Raw genomic sequence first — 22,624 nt, forward strand, 5'->3', positions numbered from 1 at the left:
TGGGTTTTAATACTATGAGAGAAAATGTTACCTCAGAAAAGGCAGCTTTTCTATATTTAATTATTTTTTGAGAAGAAACTGATTATCACTGACAGCCATTAAACATTTTAATGAAGACTGAGCATCTTAGTTAAAACAAATGGTTAGGGTTGAATTTATTACCATAAAGGTAGTCTTCTTATAAGATTTCTTTCTTTCTTTTTTTTTTTTTCCTTTTTTCTTTCTTTGAGGAGTTTCCCAACCAGGGACTGAACCTGGGCCACAGCAGTAAAAGTGCTGAGTCCTAACCAGCAGACCACCAGGGAACTCCTTTGATTTACTCTTTTTACGTTTATAACATCTTGGCATCTTTATGAAAGTGAGAAGAGTTAAGTAAGAAAGTTCTTCACTAATTAGTAGAAAGGTTCCAGTCAAAACAGTCTAACATCAAATATGTGTACAAACCTCACAAAAATCAGGTACTCAGGAAAAATTAACGACATTGAGAATCTATGATGATACATTCTCAAAAAAAAATAAATTATCATCAAATATTGGCTTTCCAGTAAAAGGAACCCATTCTAAAGACTTTTTAAAAAGCTTTTAAATTATTAGATTGTATTAGATAATGAAAAATAAACTCACCAAGGAACAGATATCCAGCCACCAGCCACAAATGAGAGGGAAAACTCCAATTTCTACCACCACTAACAAAGAGACCTTAAGTAAAAATAAAGGTCATCAATATCACCTAAATGGGGAGAAAGTATTTCCAGTCTTAATTTATTAAAAGGAATTAATTACCTTAACAACAATATAGCAGACTCCTAGCAAGCGACGAGACCTATGAAATTTAACAAGGGTTGCCAATCCCTACAGTGTGTCGTCAAGGAAAAACTGAACATTTAAGAAAAGATACAGATAAACAGCAAGGTCCTACTGTATAGCACAGAGAAACATTTAATATCCTATGACAAACCATAATGGAAAAGAATTATTTTTAAAAATAATGCATATATATGTATAACTGAATCACTTTGCTGTATAACACATGTAAATCAACTATACTCCAACAACAACAAAAAACTTGTTTATTTCAAAATAGTACAGATACAATGAAACAGGTAACTAGGCAACACTCAGTACTATCTGACAGACAGAATTAATTTATCTCAATTTTTTCTGCTCTCATCCTCACTACAAATACCCACAACTTCAACTAAGAAGGACTAGTGGAGAAAAATAGTTTTCATCAATAAGAATAACTCTTGGGTTAATAATAGTAACATTACTGAACCCCAACCTGGTTCATTAAAGGATACATGACAAATTATCAATGTTATTGCTAAAAGTATATACCCAACTATGGTTGTGATTAGGCCTTCAAAATGAGATGCTTGGACCTAGACAAAAGAAAATAAATTAAATATTAATTTTACTACATGGCCTATACCCATTAAACAATGTTTATTAAACAATCCAAGTTGACTATATAACTCTCTATAACCGTCCATAAAATCCCCTCTGGATGACAATTCTGCAAACCGGATTCTCCCAATGACTGAAATTTACTACAAAAAGATGAGGAAAAATTAAAGACTAACACTTTGCTCAAGCAGACAAAATCAGAGTACAGTGAATTAAATTTTACAAAAATAAGAAAGAAGCTGTAACAGTCTGCACTCTAGTCCATGCTGAAGTGGACCCGCTAAAGGCTGAGTGCTAAAGGAGCAGCACACGGCCTGGGCTATTCACCAGCCACGTGCAACCAAGCCACCTTCTCTCCTACCGCCACGGTTCCAGTTTTCTTTGCTCTGTAAATCTGTTTCATTCTCAACTTACAAAGAGCAAGAGCTTGGATTGTGACAAACACTGCTCACCTTTTGGTTCCTGAATATCACACAGCAAGTGCTATTAAAATGTATCAAAGCATTTATCTGACTTTTCAAGTTCTCACATTCATCGAGTGAGAATCCGGAGAGGTGCATTAAATACCAGAACATGTCTCTTTGCCATTTCGGAAACTTCAGAATGTGATTTCTCAGGATTCACACACACAAATGGACCAGAATGTTCCAACTATGCTAGCTGTCCTCAAAGGACTAACTCTGCCCCACCCCTGCCCCCGCTGAAAATAGTAGTTGTCCATCCCAATATTTATCTATCTCTGGAAAATAACCATAAACGTCAAAATTAGAGCAAACTATTTAGAAGATACCACAGCTCATCATTCTGACACAGATCAACATTTTAAAAAACTGATTAACATCTCGTTACCTTTCTAAATTCACTATGGGGCAACTAGGGAAAAGGGAGAGAATGGAGCTCGCAAGCCAGTGGTCAGGTGAAAAGGTCAGTCTGTAAGAAAGCTTCCCCACAGCATGTCTCCCGCCTGCCCCATAGGGAGGAAGACTGTGCCTCACGAGGTTCAGAGAACACCTTCCACACCTCCCAACATTTCTATGTCTTGAGCCGCTTTTCGCTTAAGACATGAACAAGGTGGTGCCAGATAAACTACTCCTTCATGTAAGGCAGACAGAGAAATGAAGTAACTCTTTACAATATTATTACTTACTCAACATACATCAAATTTAGGGTTTAATTACTGAAATTAAGTTTGTGAAAGTATCATACTCACGTGTTCTTCAAATCCCAAACCAACAAGAGAAAAGTGACCGATGTGGTAAGGGCAAAATGCTAAAAGGGGGGAAAAACTCAATGAAAACTTCAAAATCAAAAGAATGAACACTCCTAGTACCAACCCCACTAAAAGGAACAAAGGCTTCTTAGAGAAATGAAAGACCCCAGAACCAAAAATGTATTGCCTGTGGTATTCTCTAGAACCAGAAAACAAAAAAGTTATCAAGCTCTAATAAGCTCACAATGAAAGGACACAAGAACCATTGTGAAAAGGGTCTCACAGGCCAAAGAGAAGAAGCTGTGTCAAAAAGAACCCCAAAACTAAAGAAAACACTGAATATATACAAACCCATGAGTTCATAATCTTCAAAAAAGGGAATGCCAAAAACCACAAGAGGAAAAAAAGCAACATAACACAAAACACTTTTATCAGCAAGGAAAGCAGTCTGGGTGCCAATAATTAAAGGAAAAGAACTGCACATCTGACCTGCTGCTTCAGATTAACGAAACGGTTCCAACTGATAAGAACAAGCTTTTCTTTATAGGAAAACCAGCCAATGAATGTTTTAAAATGACGGAATTTGAAAATTACCATTTTGCAATGCCTAATAAACATAAATTAATCCAGGCAAATATCAATGGCTAACAAAATTATTAGGTAAAAAGTTGATGGAACACTAGATATTTGCATGATAATAAAATACCACCTCCCACAGATTACTTTCTGGTGGTTAAAGGGAAACATGAAACCTAACGATAATGGCTTCAAGATACCATGACCTGAACCAAAGACAAAGGTGGAGAACCGGACATCAGGTACCTCCTGATATGTCGTATTATCGGGCAATGCATGACCAGTGAAGGTTTTGTCCTGCAAGTATTGACCCTGAATCAAATCAGGTCTTAGATCTAACTTTCAGTTTAGAGGAAATACAGAGTCAAAGGAGCAAGGTAGAAGATGGCATCAAGAAGTAATTAGAAAGGGGCAGACAGTGAGGCACTAAGAGGACTCTAAGGTCAGTCTGCAGCCTGCAGTCTCTCCAGGACACCCGAAACATGGTCTAACCAATGACCCAAGTCTATCAGACTCCACCTTGAAGAACTGCTGGAGGAACCTTAGTTACTTGACTCAGTTTCCCTATCTTCCCCCAAAGCAGAAAAACTTGTGAGCTGCATCTCAATTCTGCCTTCCTTTCTCTCATGACCCCCAACTGGAGGGACTCTCAGTGCTGTCACAGAAACCTCACAGGTACAGCTGTGAAGTGTTTGGAAGTCACGGCATTACTGGAATCTGGTTCTGAGGGGAGTGACACTCGGGCTAAGTTCACTGTCTTTCCTCAAACCCGTATCTCTCTCTGCGACAGCTCCCAAGCCAAGGTCTCTGGAAAGGTCTTGGTCAGGACTTTAACAGATTAAAAACAAGACCTTCTGCCACAGGAAAGAACACAGAGATAATCAGCACAAAATTAATTTCAAAAGTGGGACACTGTATATTCTCAAGTCAATCTAAAACCAGCTGCTACAAAAAGAGACAGAAATGCCCAACAGTAGAGCTGGCAGTAACAGCAGTCAGTGCTGCTTAGGAAAGAAAATATCTGTATACCTAGGGCCTTCCTATGCCAGATGACTGTCTAAAACTCCTTTCATATATTCCATATAAGTTCCATTCATATATTCCATTCTTATATTTCATATCAGGTTAAAACCAAACAAAACCTGTAGCAATGTCTGAAAAAACTAAACTCCTATCATAATATCATAAATAAAAGCAAAACACCACTTACCAAAAACAAGAATGAACAGTGTGTTTAAAGACACCACCCAAAAGACATGTTCCTAAAGAAAACAAGGATTAATAAAACATATTAATCTCCTATTGGATTTACATTTAATTCACTTAGGAAGATTGATACTTTTACTACAATCTTGAGATTTCATTCAGAAATTATATGTAACTTTTCACTTTTCATTAGACAGCTCATGTGTGTGTGCTAAGTTGCTCAGTTCTGTCCAACTCTTTGCGACCCTATGGACTGTAGCCTGCCAGGCTCCTCTGTCCATGGATTTTCCAGGCAAGAAAACTGGAGTGGCTGGCCATGCCCTCCTCCAGGGGATCTTCCTGACCTGGGGTTCGAACATGCAACTCTTACGTATCATGCATTATCAGGTGGGTTCTTTACCCGCACCACCTGGAAATCCCCAGATAGCTCCTAAAACGAAACCTAAAGAACTTGAAGTTCTTAATGTCACATATTAAAAAAATCAAATTAATCCAAAAATAGTTCCTCTTCAGAAATTAATAATATACCATGAACTGTATAGATTCTCATAAATACCAGATTTCACTTGTATCACACTAAGATATCCAAATAAAGAAAAATTTGAAAACCACATTATCTCTGAACAACATCTTAATGTAAACTGCACAGCACTTCTTTCAGTGTCCAGTGTCTCTCTTTAAGGTCTCTCATCTGTGAGAAACTGAAAGTGATAAAAGGACAAAAGGTGGCTCAGTGAAAAAGAATCCACCTGCCAATGCAGGAGACATGGGTTTGATTTCTGGGTCTGGAAGATTCCCTGGAAAAGGAAAAGGCAACCCACTCTAGTATTCTTGCCTGGAAAATCGCACGGACAGAGGAGCCTGGCGGGCTACAGCACGTGGGGTCACAAAAGAGTCAAACACGACTGAGCGACTAAACAATAGCAACCTTCTATATTGACTGTATAGAATCATAATCCCTTATGATTATACTGTGGAAGTGAAAAATAGATTTAAGGGACTAGATCTGATAGACAGAGTGCCTGGTGAACTATGGACAGATGTTCATGACACTGTACAGGAGACAGGGATCAAGACCATCCCCATGGAAAAGAAATGCAAAAAAGCAAAATGGCTGTGAAAAGAAGAGAAGCGAAAAGCAAAGGAGAAAAGCAAAGATATACCCATCTGAATGCAGATTTCCAAAGAATAGCAAGGAGAGATAAGAAAGCCTTCCTCAGTGATCAATGCAAAGAAACAGAGGAAAACAACAGAATGGGAAAGACTAGAGATCTCTTCAAGAAAATCAGAGATACCAAGGGAACATTTCATGCAAAGATGGGCTCAATAAAGGACACAAGTGGTACAGATCTGACAGAAGCAGACGATATTAAGAAGAGGTGGCAAGAATACACAGAAGAACTGTACAAAAAGATCTTCACAACCAAGATAATCACAATGGTGTGATCACTCACCTAGAGCCAGACATCCTGGAATGTGAAGTCAAGTGGGCTTTAGGAAGCATCACTACAAACAAAGCTAGTGGAGGTGATGGAATCCTAGTTGAGCTATTTCAAATCCTAAAAGATGACGCTGTGGAAGTGTTGCACTCAATATGCCAGCAAATTTGGAAAACTCAGCAGTGGCCACAGGACTGGAAAAGGTCAGTTTTCATTCCAATCCCAAAGAAAGGCAATGCCAAAGAATGCACAAACTACTGCACAATTGCACTCATCTCACACACTAATAAAATGCTCAAAATTCTCCAAGCCAGGCTTCAGCAATACATGAACCGTGAACTTCCAGATGTTCAAGCTGGTTTTAGAAAAGGCAGAGGAACCAGAGATCAAATTGCCAATATCCGCTGGATCATCGAAAAGCAAGAGAGTTCCAGAAAAAACATCTATTTCTGCAATATTGACTATGCCAAAGCCTTTGATTGTGTGGATCACAATAAACTGTGGAAAACTCTGAAAGTGATGGGAATACCAGACCACCTGACCTACCTCTTGAGAAACCTATATACAGGTCAGGAAGCAACAGTTAGAACTGGACATGGAACAGACTGGTTCCAAAAAGGAAAAGGAGTATGTCAAGGCTGTGTATTGTCACCCTACTTATTTAACTTATATGCAGAATATGTCATGAGAAACGCTGGGATGGATGAAGCGTAAGCTGGAATCAAGATTGCTGCGAGAAATATCAATAACTTCATATATGCAGATGACACCAACCTTATGGAAGAAAGTGAAGAGCCTCTTGATGAAAGTAAAGGAGGAGAGTGAAAAAGTTGGTTTAAAACTCAACATTCAGAAAACTAAGATCATGGCATCCAGTCCCATCACTTCATGGCAAATAGATGGGGAAACAGTGGAAAGTGGCTGACTTTATTTTGGGGGGGGCTCCAAAATCACTACAGATGGTGATTGCAGCCATGAAACTAAAGGACGCTCACTCCTTGGAAGGAAAGTTATGATCAACCTAGACAGCATACTCAAAAGCAGAGACATTACTTTGCCAACAAAGGCCTGTCTAGTCAAGGCTATGGTTTTTCCAGTAGTCACGTATGGACGTGAGAGTTGGACTATAAAGAAAGCTGAACGGCAAAGAATTGATGCTTTTGAATTGCGGTGTTGGAGAAGACTCTTGAGAGTCCCCTGGACTGCAAGGAGATCCAACTAGTCCATCCTAAAGGAGATCAGTCCTGGGTGTTCATTGGAAGGACTGATGTGGAAGCTGAAACTCCAATACTTTGGCCACCTGATGCAAAGAGCTGACTCATTTGAAGAGACTCTGATGCTGGGAAAGATTGAGGGCAGGAGGAGAAGGGGATGACAGAGGATGAGATGGTTGGATGGCACCACCGACTCAATGGACATTAGTTTGGGTAGGCTCCGGGAGTTGGTGATGGACAGGGAATCCTGGTGTGCTGCAGTTCATGGGGTCGCAAAGAGTCTGACACGACTGAGCAACTGAACTGAACTGAACCCGACTGTGATCTAACCCTGAATCTAAGCTGCTAAGTCACTTCAGTCATGTCCTACTCTGTGCAACCCCACAGACAGCAACCCACCAGGCTCCGCCGTCCCTGGGATTCTCCAGGCAAGAACACTGGAGTGGGCTGCCATTTCCTTCTCCAATGCATGAAAGTGAAAAGTGAAAGTGAATTCGCTCAGTCATTTCGAGACCCCATGGACTGCAGCCTACCAGGCTCCTCCGTCCATGGGATTTTCCAGGCGAGAGTACTGGAGTGGGGTGCCATTGCCTTCTCCAGATCTAACCCTGAATAGGAGCTCACTAATATCACTTTTTACTAATCTGAGAATTATCATCAGATATATTCCTCAAATCCTCAAGCTATGAGCCTCAATTCCTATTCTAGCTCCATCCAGAGGCAGTTTTAGGAGGGCCTCTGTGAACAGCAGAGGGAAATTATGTGGGTCCGTGACATCGCTGGGCCCCTGGATCAAGCACACCTGAAGCCCATCCTTCCTCTAGACTTCCTCTTATGTTAGCAGTTTTAGTCAGCTGGAGTTTGGCTACCTGCAACCAAAATCATCTTGATGACCAAAGCTATTTAAAAATCCCAAAGGGCAAGTTCTGTGACTTTATATCACAGAACCTGGAAAAAGCATCATTTCACCTTAAAGAACAAGTTCTTCGAAGAACTGCTCTTTACATTACAGTGGTACTCTTTATTGTTACGGTAAACATAGGTTAGGCTCAGCAAACAGGGCTCTCTCTGTGAACATCTCAAAGCTGCTGTTTTCACCAGTTCAGGCATTAAAACACAGCAAGCTGGGACTTTAAAAGAACACCAAGTTTTCTGAATTACCATCAACTTCGTATTTCATTTTCTTTTCTAAAATTCAAATATTTTTAATAATTTCATTTTTAGATAGCATTATGTTTATGCTTTGCCAATATTTTCAATACACAAAAAAGACTTTCTTCAATACACCAAGTAATCAAAAATCAAAGGGCATTTTGACCTTAGCATAAAAAGCAACCATATATTGTAAATTTGAGATCACTGAATCACTAAGACAAAGTTACAATTCTATTATTAAAGAAGATTAGCTTTACTTACTAGAAAAACTAGTGATCCATCAAGTCCTAGCATCTAAAATAAATAATAAGCATTAAATCAAGATTCAACAGGATTTTTATCTATTTATGAAAATAAATTTTATTAAAAATAAATTTTATTTATGAAAAAAGCTTATTATCCTTTCAATATCTTTAAACATAATATTTACCCACTACTTTCCAAAACAGCCTATCATTCTCAGAGACTGAAAAACTTATCGTAGGAGTTTTATATTTTGGATATCCTTTTAATCCAAATTATATAAAGTTAAAAAAACTCCATCTTGGATTTTTATTCTTACATTAGATATGGAGCCAGTCAAGATTTCATGATACACTGTACTGTTTTGTTAACTGATATATCAGAGTTAATACTTATATTTATATTGTTACTTCAGTTTCAAAAGTGCACAATTTCAAGTTACAAATTTCATAAGTGAAACAAGGTTTGTATCAAAAGATAGAAAAGGAATTAATGGATCTTTATCATAGTATTTGTAATATTTTCAACACAAACAATGTATCACTTAATTTCCTCTAGAAACTGAAGTTCTGGTAATTATTTTCATCAAATATAACTGCAAAATCAGTGACCCATCTAAATACGGCCAACTTTAAGACATACATTAGAATTAAAACACCAGGACACTTAATAGATAGAAGTCTTACTCGTTCCCACGTAAGCTCTTCTGCAGCTCGGTCCCATTCTAAAGCATTCCAGTTCATGTCATCTGGAAATATAATTTAAACATTACTTCTGGAATGTGAGTTTAATAAATAATAAGACATTTTAAGTTTCGTTTAACAGTGTTTTATAACTGTTGTTAAACACAACAGTTAAAATAGGCTAAACAAATTAAAATTTTTCCACACTGAATATTTGCTAGTTAGGCAATTTTTAAAAAACAAACAAACACAACATACAAAATAAATTAGATGATTCCAGACTGTAACATAAGTGCTAGAAAGGACATAAATAAGATTATGTGAAATAGAGGAACTCAACAGCTCTGAATCAAGAATGAACCTGGTGGATTTGAGAAAAGTGAAGAACCCAGGCAACTGGAACTCTCTGGGTGAGGAAGAGGGTGGTAGAGGATGTTTATAAAAGACAGACGGGGATCGGATCATATTGATACAAAAGGAAAGTGAAGCCTGGATTTTATTTTGTTCTTTAGTGTAATGGGGAAATCACTGACAGATTTTAAGGGCAAGAGATCAGTATAAACACTGTGTGGAACAGGAAGGGAGGAGGGTCCAGGCAGGACCCACTGCATGAGACAACAGACGGAAACCAGGTGTCACTGGGGCACTGAGGCTGCACTCTCAGAGCCTCGGAACACACACCCCCCTCTCCCTTCAAAGGCCCCTGCTCCCTCTATACAACTGGCTTCCTCTCATCCTTCAAGCCACAGCTCAGGGATCACTTACTCTTAGCTACCCAGCGAATTATTTCAAACAGGTCTCTTCTCAGGAGCACCCTCAGAGCAAGCTGCAATCTTATCACACTGTGTAATAACAGACTCGCTCACTTGGATAGTAATAACAGACTCGCTCACTTGGATATTTCTACTTCATCACTAGACCAGAAATTCCAGGAAGGCCAGGACCTGGTGTCTGCATGCCTGGGGCAGAGGGAACACTCAGCAGTGATAAGTGGACCCAGAGACAGTGCAGCACTTGACAGGAAACCTCTGGGGCCGGAGAGAGAAAAGAACACGGTGAACTGCTGGCAGCTGACTGGTGGGCTGGTCTCAGACATTCTTTTACATTCTAGAGTTTTTACATACTGCCAGAAAATGAGAAATGAGTTTCTCTGGGTGATGTCTGGTCTGCAGAAAACACTTCAAAATTCTTCTTTAATAAGAGAAGTTGCACTGACTCAGTAAAGATGGCAAAGCGATCAGATAAAATGGTAGTAAATCCCTTTTTAAAAAATACAGTATCTACTCCAACTTACAAATAACTTCTTCCTATCCATCCTTTAAAAAGTCCTGTGTGAAGAATTTTAAAACACAAAACATGCCCTGCTTCATAGCTAAAAAGAATGTCATGCTTATGAGCGCCCATAAATTCAAGTCTGCTAAAATAAAGTAAAATCAGGTTACAAACAGAACTTCAAACCCATGAAGTTTTGAAGACTGCAGCCCTCCCCCGGGGAGCTGGGAACGGAGAAAGGGTGGGGACAGGCCGCAGCCATTACCCTGCGCCCCGTTGTTGGCGTCGGCTGCATCCTCCCCTCCTGCATCGTCTTCCTCCTCGTTCTCCTCCTCCTCCTCCTCCGCCTGCTCGTCCTGGGCATCAGGGTTTTCCCCCACCACCGCATTCTCCGCTGGGGGGTTAGCAGGCTGCTCGGGGGCAACATTTTCAGCACCATTTCCTCCAGCTGGAGCCTAAAATGACAGAAGAGACCAGAAATTTGGCTAACTTGTTTCCGTTTTGCAGTATTTCCAAATTGTACCTTCCTTTCTAAAAAAACAAAACTAGCAAACAGACAAACACTCTACTAAAATCCCAAAAAATCAGCTCTCAAGGGCATCTCTTCTAAATGTATCTGAATTTGGACCAACTTGGTAATAGAACACAAACTCACTTAACAGTATACACGTTCATTCAGTGTAATTTAGAGATTAACATTTCACGAAGCATTACAGAAAATACATGAACAAATCTGGCTATTTTGAATACATCATTTCAGAATCCTTCTTTATAAGGCAATCTCTTGTTTTTACTGATCACTTCAGGGATGAAAATGTATTTATGCTCTCTACTTGCTTGTTTACACACATACTGATATATAACTTTATTCTCAGTCATCAGTTTAACACCTGAGGAAAGATTTCTCAGAAGTCTGCACTGCAGGTTAAGCCTGTCCACAGGAACGTCATCAGTTCCCACACACTCATTTCTCCACCTCTTCCTGAATTCTGCAACCCACCAAATGCAAAGACCCAGTTGCAGTTAATTAAAACACTGAACTCCTCTAAAGGTAACAAAGACTCTTAAGAGAACTGTGGTCACATGCTTCAAATATGAGATACAATGATGAAGTATTAACACTAGGTTAAGAAAAGCATGCTTGCTTTATAGTCCCATTTTCTCATATGCGTAGTTTTCAAAGAAGCTGTACCCTTAAATCTGTAGAGAAAAGGGTATGGTGGAATTTGATGAAATCAATCCTAACACTAGAAAAAGCGAAGGTACTTAAATGAAAAACTGTTGTTAACTATTTACAGAGTTAATTTTATAGTCAATTTTTTCATAATAAAAATTTTACAAGGTGTCAACTGTTTTTGTCAGTTTTTTTTCTTTGACATCTTTAGCCCTGTAGTTTCTCAGTAAACAAGACACTAAAAATCATTTATCATACCGTCCTCTTCTTAATGCCTCAACCAAACGCTCTTCATCTTGCATGCCATCTCTCATTAAGAGAAAGTGAAACTGTACAAGGCTGTTATCAACAATATTCCTTTTTTTCTACTTTTGGTAATGTTTAAGACAAAGGTGAGTTGTTCTACACATAAAGAAACTAATGAACAAAGAGGGCAAGGGGCCTCCTTAATGTTAAGGAACACATCAAAAGGACATGAAGGAGATTTGGATATTAAGTTCCAGGCAGCTGCTGGCCCAGGCGAAGGGAATGAAGGCGCACTCAGTACACAACCTAATACTGCCCCCAGTCTCACTAGGAAACTAACGGGCAAAGTTACAGCCACGTGGTTCTGATTTTTCACCTCTCCCTTAAACTTCTCCCAAACCTTGTCATTGTCCTGCTTCGCAATGAGGGACACAGGAGTCAAGGGTTTAGATCCTGGAGGGGGACAATAATTCTCATGTCCCACCCAGATCAAATGAATTTGGGGACAGAGGGGTTTACCTCATTTTGGTGATGCCCAGCAGCATTGAAGGGCGGAGCGGCGTGCTCCAGCCATATCGGGGCTCCCCCGTGGACAATCTGCTCTCGTAGCCACACCAGGCTGATGAACGCGCACAGTGTGCACGTCACCACAAAACAACCCTGCAAACAATCCGCCAACAAGTTGTCCCTGTTTAAAAAAAAGAAAGAGGTATACAGAACTACTCCAAAGAACACTTCAAGTTAAGAAACCAAAGGTAACATTCAAAAACATTTATACAAAAATCTAGAAAGAACAGCCAGAAAAGTGGTAACTTCTTGGTAAAAGTCAGTCTCTCAAAAAGTTATTTGAGGATGGTGGCACTTTACCTGTAAGAGGGTCAAATGTATGTATTTATGTATTTGTATTGTATGTGTTTATATTATAGAAGGTAAGGAATAACATCAGAACTACATAAACCAGCTATCCAGCCTCTCTTTGAGGATGACTGAGAAAAAGGAAGGCAGCAAGCAAAAAATAAGAGTAGCCAAAATACTTGACAAAGGTCAGGTATTAAATGCATGAATTTACTAAAGATAAATAACTCTGCCCAACACTTACTAAGAATTTCCTTATCCTTATTTTACATACAAGTTTAACCAACTTGGTTGGCTCATACTTAAACCTATGAAAATGAACAGAATCAGCAAATCGAAAAGAAGAGCCTCTAGTAAGGTCCAAAGACACTACAGGAAGGCTGACAGACACACAGCTCACAACGTGCAAGGCAAGACGCCTGTGGGAAGCGCTACCAAGGCCTCATTCAGAAGGCAGACTGAATTTCAATGCTAACAGCAAATACATTAAAAGTATATTAGCTCCTCAACAAATTCTAACAGATCATGTACAATCCACATGTCAATACACAGAGTATTACTCTACTGAACACTTCTTTGTTCTTTTCCTCTCTGAAGGAGCATATCCTTCCCTGGTCTATGTCTGATTTTAAAATAATTCAAAGCTAACTCAAGAATTTGTGGAGCCTTTGGAAAATTCACTATCATAATAAAATGACATTTTTCCCTTCATGGAGACTTAAGGAAGGGTCAATTTGGGAGACCTCAGCCTTTAAGCTCCAAACTGAAATAATGTGGTCCTCAGATACTATCTGGAATATATCTTAGTAGAAAGAGGAATGATAATCAACCCCTTGCTAAGGAACCCTCCAGAACATTAAAATTTTGATAGGTGGGAACCCCTCTTGCCTCCTGCCTTGTCACCACTAGTAAGAACAGCAACCAGTCACCGCAGACTTTAAACAGTGACAGACTCCTGGTAGAATCCTCTGCTTTCCCCTCACACCTTAACTCTGGGCTGGTTTGGGAACCATCTGCACCATAAGTGAGAATTCCTGAGTTTCAAAGCCTAGAAGAGAGCTTTCAAGCTTCCATCCTCACCCTTTTAGAAGGCTGCCCTGAGACCATCATGTAAAGAAGCCCCACTAGCCTTCTGGAAGAGAGGTCGTATGGAAGAACCAGAGTACCTCATCTTAGACCATCCCACCCCAATGACACGCAGGCATAACTGAGGCAAGTCCAACAGGTAAACCTACCCGCTGAGCCCAATCCAAACTGTTAACCCCTGGAATTACGAGTGAATTAAAACGCTCATTAAGTTACTAAGTTTTGGAGACAGCATGTTTTGTAGTAATAGTTAACTGACAGACTGTGCCTTGAGATGTTGAAGACCTGGGCTATGGAATACGTAGCATCTGCTAAGGTACTAAGAAATTTTAAGCAAACTTTCAAAAAATATATTCTATAGAGACAATGAAACATTACTCAGAAAAAATAAGTCATTTAACTATAAGTGCTTTCAGAAAAACTGGTTCAATTCTTCACATTCTAAAAGGCAGCATGAGATTATAAAATCTACCCACGCTTACAATTTCTTTCGACGATCCCCACCGAGCCTCCAGCATTCTTCCAGTATCAGTTGAGGAAGCTCATGAAGGCAATTCAGGCGTGGCCCTAACCCATCAGGCTGGCGTGAAAGGGGGAGCCTGCCAACATAAGGCAAGCAGCAGCTCTGTGTTTTGGTGGTAACTGTGCTACTAAGTAACACAGTGCTCAAAATTCACACATGGTTTTCACATATATTTGTGAATTTAATCTCTGAATGTGCCTCAGGGAGGGGGTTCAGCCCACTTTGAAGAGTGGGCTGTTCAAAGGTTAAATTCACCAATACACGTAAAAACTGAATGTGAATTTTGTCTGATGAGTAGACAAGGGTTTCGAACTGTCCAATGATTTGCCCAAGGTCACCAAAAAGTTGCAACTTTATTCCAGTGCCAGGGTTCCTTCTGTTACCATCTCAATGCACTACCTAAATGATCACACCAGCCAAACAATCAGATGTTTAGCGGTCCCACCAACAAGCAGTAAAGGCGGTAGGCAAGTAGAACACTGCCCTGAGACCAAAACACGGAAACTTCTCTGGCACGGTGGTTTCCATAAGCACCTGGCTTTCACAAAGTCAAAGCCTCCCAATTTAAGCTTTGGCAAATACTAACATATTTTGCCACTCAAAACAGAAACCATTAAAGAAGGAATACACCCCACTTTACTGAACAGCACACATGGGACCTCAAGTCATCTTTTCTAAACAACTGGGATACTGACTGGCTGCTACACTGTTCTCTCAAAAGTTACAATGATAAATACAACTCAGCCTCAAACTAAATGGAACACGACCAACCTGTTTGAAACAGTTATTTTATTACTTCATAGTGTTAAAATGCAACTTCCATCACTTTTAACTTGTTTCTGACCTCCCTTGATACTTCTAACATGAGCTTTTCTCTAGTATACAATTTCTAAAGGAAAGCCAGAGGTGAGTTATGTCATAAACACAGAGACATAATGAATGACACTTCAGCCATTTAAGACTGATTTTCCTTGCCTCCATACTAAAATTGTGTTCTGGATGGCTGAGATAAAAATCCGATGTCCAGATATAGGAATGCTGTCGTATTTATTTCCAGTGGATCACTTCACAGGTTAGCATTTTCATACAAAGGGTAATATTATTACACTATTTCTAAATTGTCAAGTGTGTCAAATCACCGCTTCTCCTTGTTATCATGACCACAGCCATTAGTGCCCTATTTCCAAGATTCCTATCTACTTATGAACATTACTTCAGAAGCTGTTCTAATGTGAATGAAATTCAAAACCTTTTTTCTGCTTCCTATACTGCCAAAGACACAGAAATAAATAGCTTGCCTATTTTATCCAAAAGGGTAAAACCAGCAGGTAAAACCACCAGTAGGAAAACCAAGTTGCTTACACATCTCATGTTTCCACATGTTTTCAACCATAATTCAAAATAACGATGCAGAGACTTGATTTCTTGTTTATCAGAAATGAAACATGCTCTCCTGCACTCTTCTATTGTCATTTGGCTTGTTTTCATAATATAATCTGAATGCCTCTATTCTAAAAAATAGTCCTATATTATCCTTTGCCTTTACTGAATAGGGATCAGAAACCTAAGGTCAGTTGGGTACAAAAGAAGATTTAGCAAACAGAGGTCCAATCTTTTGCAAGCTTAATATTCTAATGATCTTGATACAGTTAATCATTTACAGTATTTCTAACATCAATAATAAAAATATAAGTCACATGTCTTTCCCAAGAAACCGCAATTATAATGCTTCATGTCAAATTAAAATAGAATAAAGCTACAGTCAACAAGTTTTTAGAGTCCATAACCTAACAATCAAAAAAAAAAATTTTTTAAAGGTATCTGGCTTCAAACATCTGTGTTGTTAAAAACATGTTTAAAGGAACTCTCAGCAGCTACGTGGAACAACACATTTTCTCGCACTATGTGACAGCTTATTTAACTAGCTTTCCGACCATTACCAAACACTCCTTTAAGATGGTATGTTTTAAAACATCATTTACATGCATCAGTTGCTTCCCCTGAAGCTGTTAGAATAGGTAAGAGGAATAGAAGGACTTTTCCAATCACAACAAATCCAAGCATGTGGAAGAACAGATGAGCACCGTTCCCACCGCACGGCCTTCCACAGCTATGAGGGTCAATACTCACGTGGACAGCATGTCCAGCGGCAGCGTCAGGAGGGAGCTCACAGAGCCAGTAAACAAGCACTTGTAGATGCGGCCTGCCAAGGAAGGGCGCAACAGCACAGTCACAGCTCTCATCATAACTCACACAGTCATTCAGTTAAACAGAGGTAAAGTGTGAATGCCACTGAAATAAACACTTGGTCTTTGCAAGTTTGAATCACAAAATACTAAACTAAAAAAAAAAGATCAAGCATTAAAGATAGTGACAGTAAAGAGTCAGTGTTACACAATAATGTTTAAAGTTTAGATTCTCTCTAGATTTACTTACTTGTGTTTACTGAATGAGCTTAGATGTTTGAAAAAAAGGGGGGGGAGGAATCCAGAAAAGATCTCCAAAATTATAATACAGAGAATTTTTTTTTAACCTAGAATTTCAAAATTCATTGAATCTGTTCATGAAAATGAAGTTTTGGGGGTACATGCTTTTTGAAATTAAAAGGACTTTTCAGTGGAGTACATGCTTCAATGCTATGAATAGCAAACTAACAACCAATTTTTTAAAAACACAAATTCAAGAGTCTTCAAAAGGACAAAATCTTCAATCTGGCCATGAAGGGAAAATATGAAGTAAGGGTCAATATATAGCCATTCCCTATCCTCTTACCAGAACAGGCAGGAATAGATTTGGAAATGGGGCCCAAAAGTTGAGGTTTTCTTTCAAACCAGTACTTGTGTGTTAGTTTAAGTATCCTCTATAGCCTTGTACCAAAAATTTACAGTAACTTCAATGGCTGTTTTCAAATGTCAAGTCAAAATAGAAAGATAGGAACAGATTTTCTGTAATGCAAATTGCTCATATCTGTGTATAAAATATTCAAAGCAAGTATGTTTATAGCAAAGTAAAACTGACAGAAGGCCAATTGTCTGTAGATAAGAAAATAGATTCATAAATTAAAGGCTTCCTTACTAGTGTGCTTAAAAACAGGGTAGTTCAACACCTTCCTACATGAAGACAGTCACAGGCACACTGCTGACTTAAAGAAAGAAGTATGACAGATTTTAATTGTGTATGAGTGTATGTGCAAACAAGTCAGAACAGAAATCAAGCTTGTTACCTCTTACTTAAATCCTCAAAGTCTTTACTTAATTTTTTATTATTTGATCTGCTGATTTCAGAGAAGTGTGTTAGTTTTCCACCATGGCTGTGAATGGTTTACGTTCTAAGTCCTGTTTGCTGATGCATAAAAATTCTTACGTTTTCTTTTATTAATATAAAATAAAATGCTTTTCCTCATTTAAAGTGTTTCATCTTGAAGAATACCTGGCTGGTGAATACTGTTCCTGTGTTTTGTTAGCTAACAAATCTCTCTAACATCAGCCCCGGCTGTTTTGTACTTGTTTCTCATAGTGGAACACTTTCACATGTACACAGTGATCAGAGCTACTGTGATCACTTTTACTCCCCTTTCTCTGTCCTCTCTTCTTGTCTTTCCTGTCCTTTGGTGGACTTCAAATTTTATTCACTGTCTCCTAGTCCTACTCCCTAGGATAAAAACTCACCATCTTACTTCTACTCTCCAAGTAGTTACCTCTAAGTTTTGTTACTTTTTTATAAAGGTAAAATTCACATAAATCTTAAGTGTATCTGCGTGAATTTTTACGTCACTATATATCCAAGTAACTGCCACACAGATAAGATTCTCCACATTTCTAGCTCTCCAGAAGGCTCCTTCAAGCCACTTCCCAGTCAATATCTCCAGCACAAGGTAACCACTATTCTGATCTCTATCACTGCAGATCAGTTTGGCCTATTTTAAAAAGTCACATAAATGCAATCATACAATTCATACTCTTTGTGCCTGGCTTCTTTTTCTCAAAGAAGTGAAGTTCATCCATGTTATCCTATGTCACCACAGCCAGCTCTTTTGTCATCACTATGTAGAATTCCATTATAGGGATAAGTGCACAGTATCCATTCTACTGTTACTCGTGTGGTTCCAGTTTTAAACTACTATCTGCAGAGCTGCAGTGATCACACTATTATATACAAGTCTTTCAGTGGACACAAGGTTGTGTCCTGTGAATATTTCTGCAATCAATATTCCCAGAAATAGAACTGCTGGGTCATAATGTATTTAAAATATTAACCACTGACAGATAATGCCAAACAGCTTTCCAAGGTGGTTATACCATATTTATATTCATTACTACTGATGAATACATGTTTCAGATGATCCACATCCTAATAAAAAGCATTTGGCACTGTTTTTTTTCCTTAACTTCAGCCGTTCTGCTGATTCGGTAGAGTACCTTTCTTGTACCTTCTCCTGATGACTAATGATACTAAGCATCTTGTCCTGTGGTTACTGGCTATTTAATCTTCTTTCCAGAAACACCTGTTCACATCTGCTGTCCACGTTTTAATTGGCTTGTCTGCCTTTCTCTAAGATTTAATAGTTATTTTATTACATACTCCTTGTGTATATCCTGAATACAAGTCCTTTGTTAGATATGTGAACTGCAGATACCTTCTCTCACTCTGTAGCTTGCCTTTCTCTCTTAAGGGTGTCTAAGCATGAATTAAAAACCTTAACTTTAATTAAGTCAAATTTCTCAATGTTTTCTTCTGTGGTTATTCTAGTATATTATCTTTCAGAAACTTTTAAAATTTTAATGTTCACAATCAGACTTATGATCTATGTAAAATTAACCTGGGTCAGGTGGGAGATGATGGTATGGTTCGTTTTTCTCTATATGCCCAACTAGTTGATGCTATACCGTTTATTGAAATGACCATCTTTCCTCCCCTGAACAGTGGTGGTACCTCTGCTCTTAATCACTTTCGCTAGTTCAGGACTCTTACTTGGCTAGGCCTATATTTTCTTGTTTTGTCTAAAGCATCTATAATTTCCCCGCAAGTAAGACATACAATCTAAAAGGCTCTCGTTTCTATCCTCCCCTCACAAGATTCTTTCATGTGAAGATCGCCTAGAATTTCAGTTTCAGACTGACACCGAAAAAACTGTAGCGCATGCATGCTCAGTCATCTCCAACTCTTGGCAACCCCATGGACTGTAGCCACCAGGCTCCTCTGTCCATGGAATTTTCTAGGCAGGAATACTGGAATGGGCAGCCATTTCCTACTCCAATTATTGTAGATTAATAACAATTATAATTTAGCTATAAGAAGTACTTGTTTTTCTTTGTAAATCATACCTTTCTCTTTGATTCCTTGCTCTCCTTAGTAAAATATGTCTTCAAACACTACTTCATAAATAATTTGAAGTAGTAAACTTTCCAACTCCTTGCCTCTATTGAAATATCTGTATTTGTCCTTCTATCTGACAATAATTTTCGAAGATTCTAGGCTCAAAAGTTTTGTCAAATTTTGAAGCCTCAGCTGTCTTCCAACATTCAGCCAGCCTGACTGTCATTACTTTGCAGGATAATCTGAAAGCATAGTATCTATACACTACCCTATTCAGCACGGGAAAACTTTAGAATGGGCCTAGCTTTGTCTTTTTCCTTTATCAGAGTCAGCTCTCTCTCTTTCACCTTCTGGAACTAGTTACTAGTCAGATACTGAAACAACAGGATGTGGCCTCTATCTCTCAATGTTTTCCCTCATACTTACAACTTCTTGTCTCTGAGTCATATCCTAGAGAACTCTTTGCTCAATCTTCTAGCTCACTAATTCATTCTTCAAGTGAATAGTACCGATTCTGCTATTCTCATAAGATTTTCATAATTCATCAAGCTTATTTATTTTAAGAAGACATGAGGATATTAATCACACTTATGTAAAAATCTTGTTTGCATTTAACTCTAAAGAATGCTATCTACATACTCTGGCACATATACTACTGACTCCTCTCCATGTCTTTAAGAACACAAAGAACCTAGAGAGAATCAACTAAGAGTTAGTATACCTATTTCCCAGAAGTACTCCTATATTCGAAAAATACACTTCCCAACTCTTCAGGACCATTGAGGATGTGTTTTTTAAAAGGGATTACAAAAAAATACATCTTTTGCCATTTTTGAAAGCTCTGATAAACTTCAAAGAGTAAAAGTCAATTTCCTTTCAATTATGCTTTGATTTTCATTTTTCAATTCTCTCATGAACTTTCATTATTAGCCTCTGTATGCTGTGTTTCTTTCCCACATTCATTTAAGAAGCTCACCTGTTAAAAAATGGTTTTTCATTCAGGTAAATAACATGTTCTAAATGAGGCTTTCCTAATATACAACATTATAATATCTAATAAACATCACTGAACAAAAATACTTTATAATATTAAACAGTTGTGTAATACTTAAACAACTCCAGCAACAGGGAAATGAATACTCACATGCTGTAAGAGGAACAACTCCCAACCATGCAAAGGCCACAAGTGTATAATGAAACCAATATCGTATTGCAGTGCCAATACTTGTAACCAGTCCAGCAAATATGTCCTGGATTGGAAGCCGTGAAGGCATATCTGGGGAATAAACTGTAAGGGGGGGGAAAGGAAAAAGTTCACACAACTTCATGAAGATTCAAAAATAGGTTACTTGTAGGTATACAGAACTACCTAACTTTTGACCTTTGCATTGCACTTAAGTATTTTGTCCCATATGAAAAATAATTCAAATAGTTACAACATAATACCACATTTACCCAGAAGTCATTTATGAGAGCAGATTACATAAATATAAAAGCCAATAAAATAGGCCTCTGAGCAGGAAAAAAGATTCAAGAGATGTACACACCCCCTCACTCAAGAGCCAGGAACTTTATGTAAGGCTAACTCACACACATTTCAGCATTCAAACAATATAACCAACTAGTTTCCAGAGTTATCATAGACCACATAAAGCGTACAGGTGTAAATGATGGAGCTGACAGAGGTCCTCAAGAAAGAACCCTCCCCCAGTACTAGCCTCAGCAGCAGCGCTCACAGTGCGCAGAATCTGCAGCAGAGCCACTTCCTACAGGAGCAGCAGCCCACTGGGGTCCTTAGCCACTCCCCGCTCCCATTCTAGCACAGCCAACATTCAAATAGTAAACTGTTACGATTTTAATCATACATACTCATTGCATAAAAACAAAGTAAAATTAACACTAGTTCACAGAATTTATACTCAGCACTTCAAGATGCTTAAAACAAACAAACACCAAAGCAGAAAAAGCTTTGGGGGAGGGGGCAGAAGAGGAAGAAGAGCAATGTACTAGGATCCCAGAATGAAAATATGCTTCAAATTCTTGATACCTTGCCAGTATGAACATCTACTTATTTATAAGGTGCATAATATTAATATAAATCAATACGCAAAAGACTTATAAAATATAATCAGAATTCTAAAGATCTGCAAAATATTTACCATAGGTTTACAAAATACTGAGCTTAAAAAGTCTTGTTTTTAAAAAGTGAATTAAATATTTGTCATTGTTAGTGTTATTATTACCACCAACACAATTTTAACTCAAAAGCTATCCCAAATTTTAATAGGGATGAGATATTTCACAAATTTAAGGCATCATTAGTTACTCACTTTTCTGCGTAAATAATGGTATTAGAGCTGTGTTGTTTTTTTTTTAAGAACCCTTGTCTTGGAGGTACATGCTAAAATATGTACAGATGAAATCATAAATGGGATTTTCTGTAATAAGGATGGAGATGTGGGAACAAGAGCACAGAGAACCACCAGAGAAGCCCACATGCAGTTGAGAGAGGCCCCCAGTCAACGGCCTGCGGGGGCCTGACCCCTCACACACACCTGAGCGAGCTCAGAGAAAGACCTCACCCCACAGCTTCCCAGCCAAGCCTTCGAATGACACTGGGGCTCTACCTGACAACACTGACTACAAGCGTATGAGAGATGCTGAGCCAGAGACATCCAACAAAGGTCGATCCAGATTCTGGACCCACAGAATCTATGAGATAATAAATGCTTGCTGTTAAAGAGCACAGGGGACTACATGTAAGGGCTATGGGTTGAAAATGGATGCAACTGAGTGATGGATACACACAGGTTCATTATACCTTTGTATATGTTTGAACTCATCTAAAATATAAAAAAGAAAGAAAAAAAATATCTTGCAAATTAAATCACACATGCGTGTGTTAAAAGCTAACATGTAGTTTTAAAAAATGCTTTCCAAAATGCTATAGCAATACCTTCTATTACTATCAAAAACAAATTAAATCAAAAATAGTTGCTTTAAAACTCTTTAAACACCT

General features: G+C 38.5%; 1 protein-coding gene across 2 annotated transcripts in view; it reads right to left on the reverse strand.

The window, feature by feature from the left end:
* MARCHF6 (membrane associated ring-CH-type finger 6) overlaps positions 1-22,624 on the reverse strand; it is a 74,753-nt gene that overhangs the window by 29,475 nt on the left and 22,654 nt on the right. For both annotated transcript variants that reach the window (XM_060400570.1, XM_015101342.3), the window contains exons 4-14: positions 20,750-20,893; positions 16,420-16,492; positions 12,345-12,513; positions 10,671-10,860; positions 9,137-9,198; positions 8,469-8,501; positions 4,404-4,455; positions 2,618-2,676; positions 1,302-1,382; positions 784-852; positions 625-699 (exon numbers count right to left, since the gene is read on the reverse strand). In XM_060400570.1, coding sequence (XP_060256553.1) covers positions 625-699; positions 784-852; positions 1,302-1,382; positions 2,618-2,676; positions 4,404-4,455; positions 8,469-8,501; positions 9,137-9,198; positions 10,671-10,860; positions 12,345-12,513; positions 16,420-16,492; positions 20,750-20,893 — 1,007 coding nt within the window. The remainder of the gene's footprint in view (positions 1-624; positions 700-783; positions 853-1,301; positions 1,383-2,617; positions 2,677-4,403; positions 4,456-8,468; positions 8,502-9,136; positions 9,199-10,670; positions 10,861-12,344; positions 12,514-16,419; positions 16,493-20,749; positions 20,894-22,624) is intronic.

The sequence above is a fragment of the Ovis aries genome, chromosome 16, assembly GCF_016772045.2.
Source record: "Ovis aries strain OAR_USU_Benz2616 breed Rambouillet chromosome 16, ARS-UI_Ramb_v3.0, whole genome shotgun sequence".
NCBI classification, from domain to species: Eukaryota; Metazoa; Chordata; class Mammalia; order Artiodactyla; family Bovidae; genus Ovis; species Ovis aries.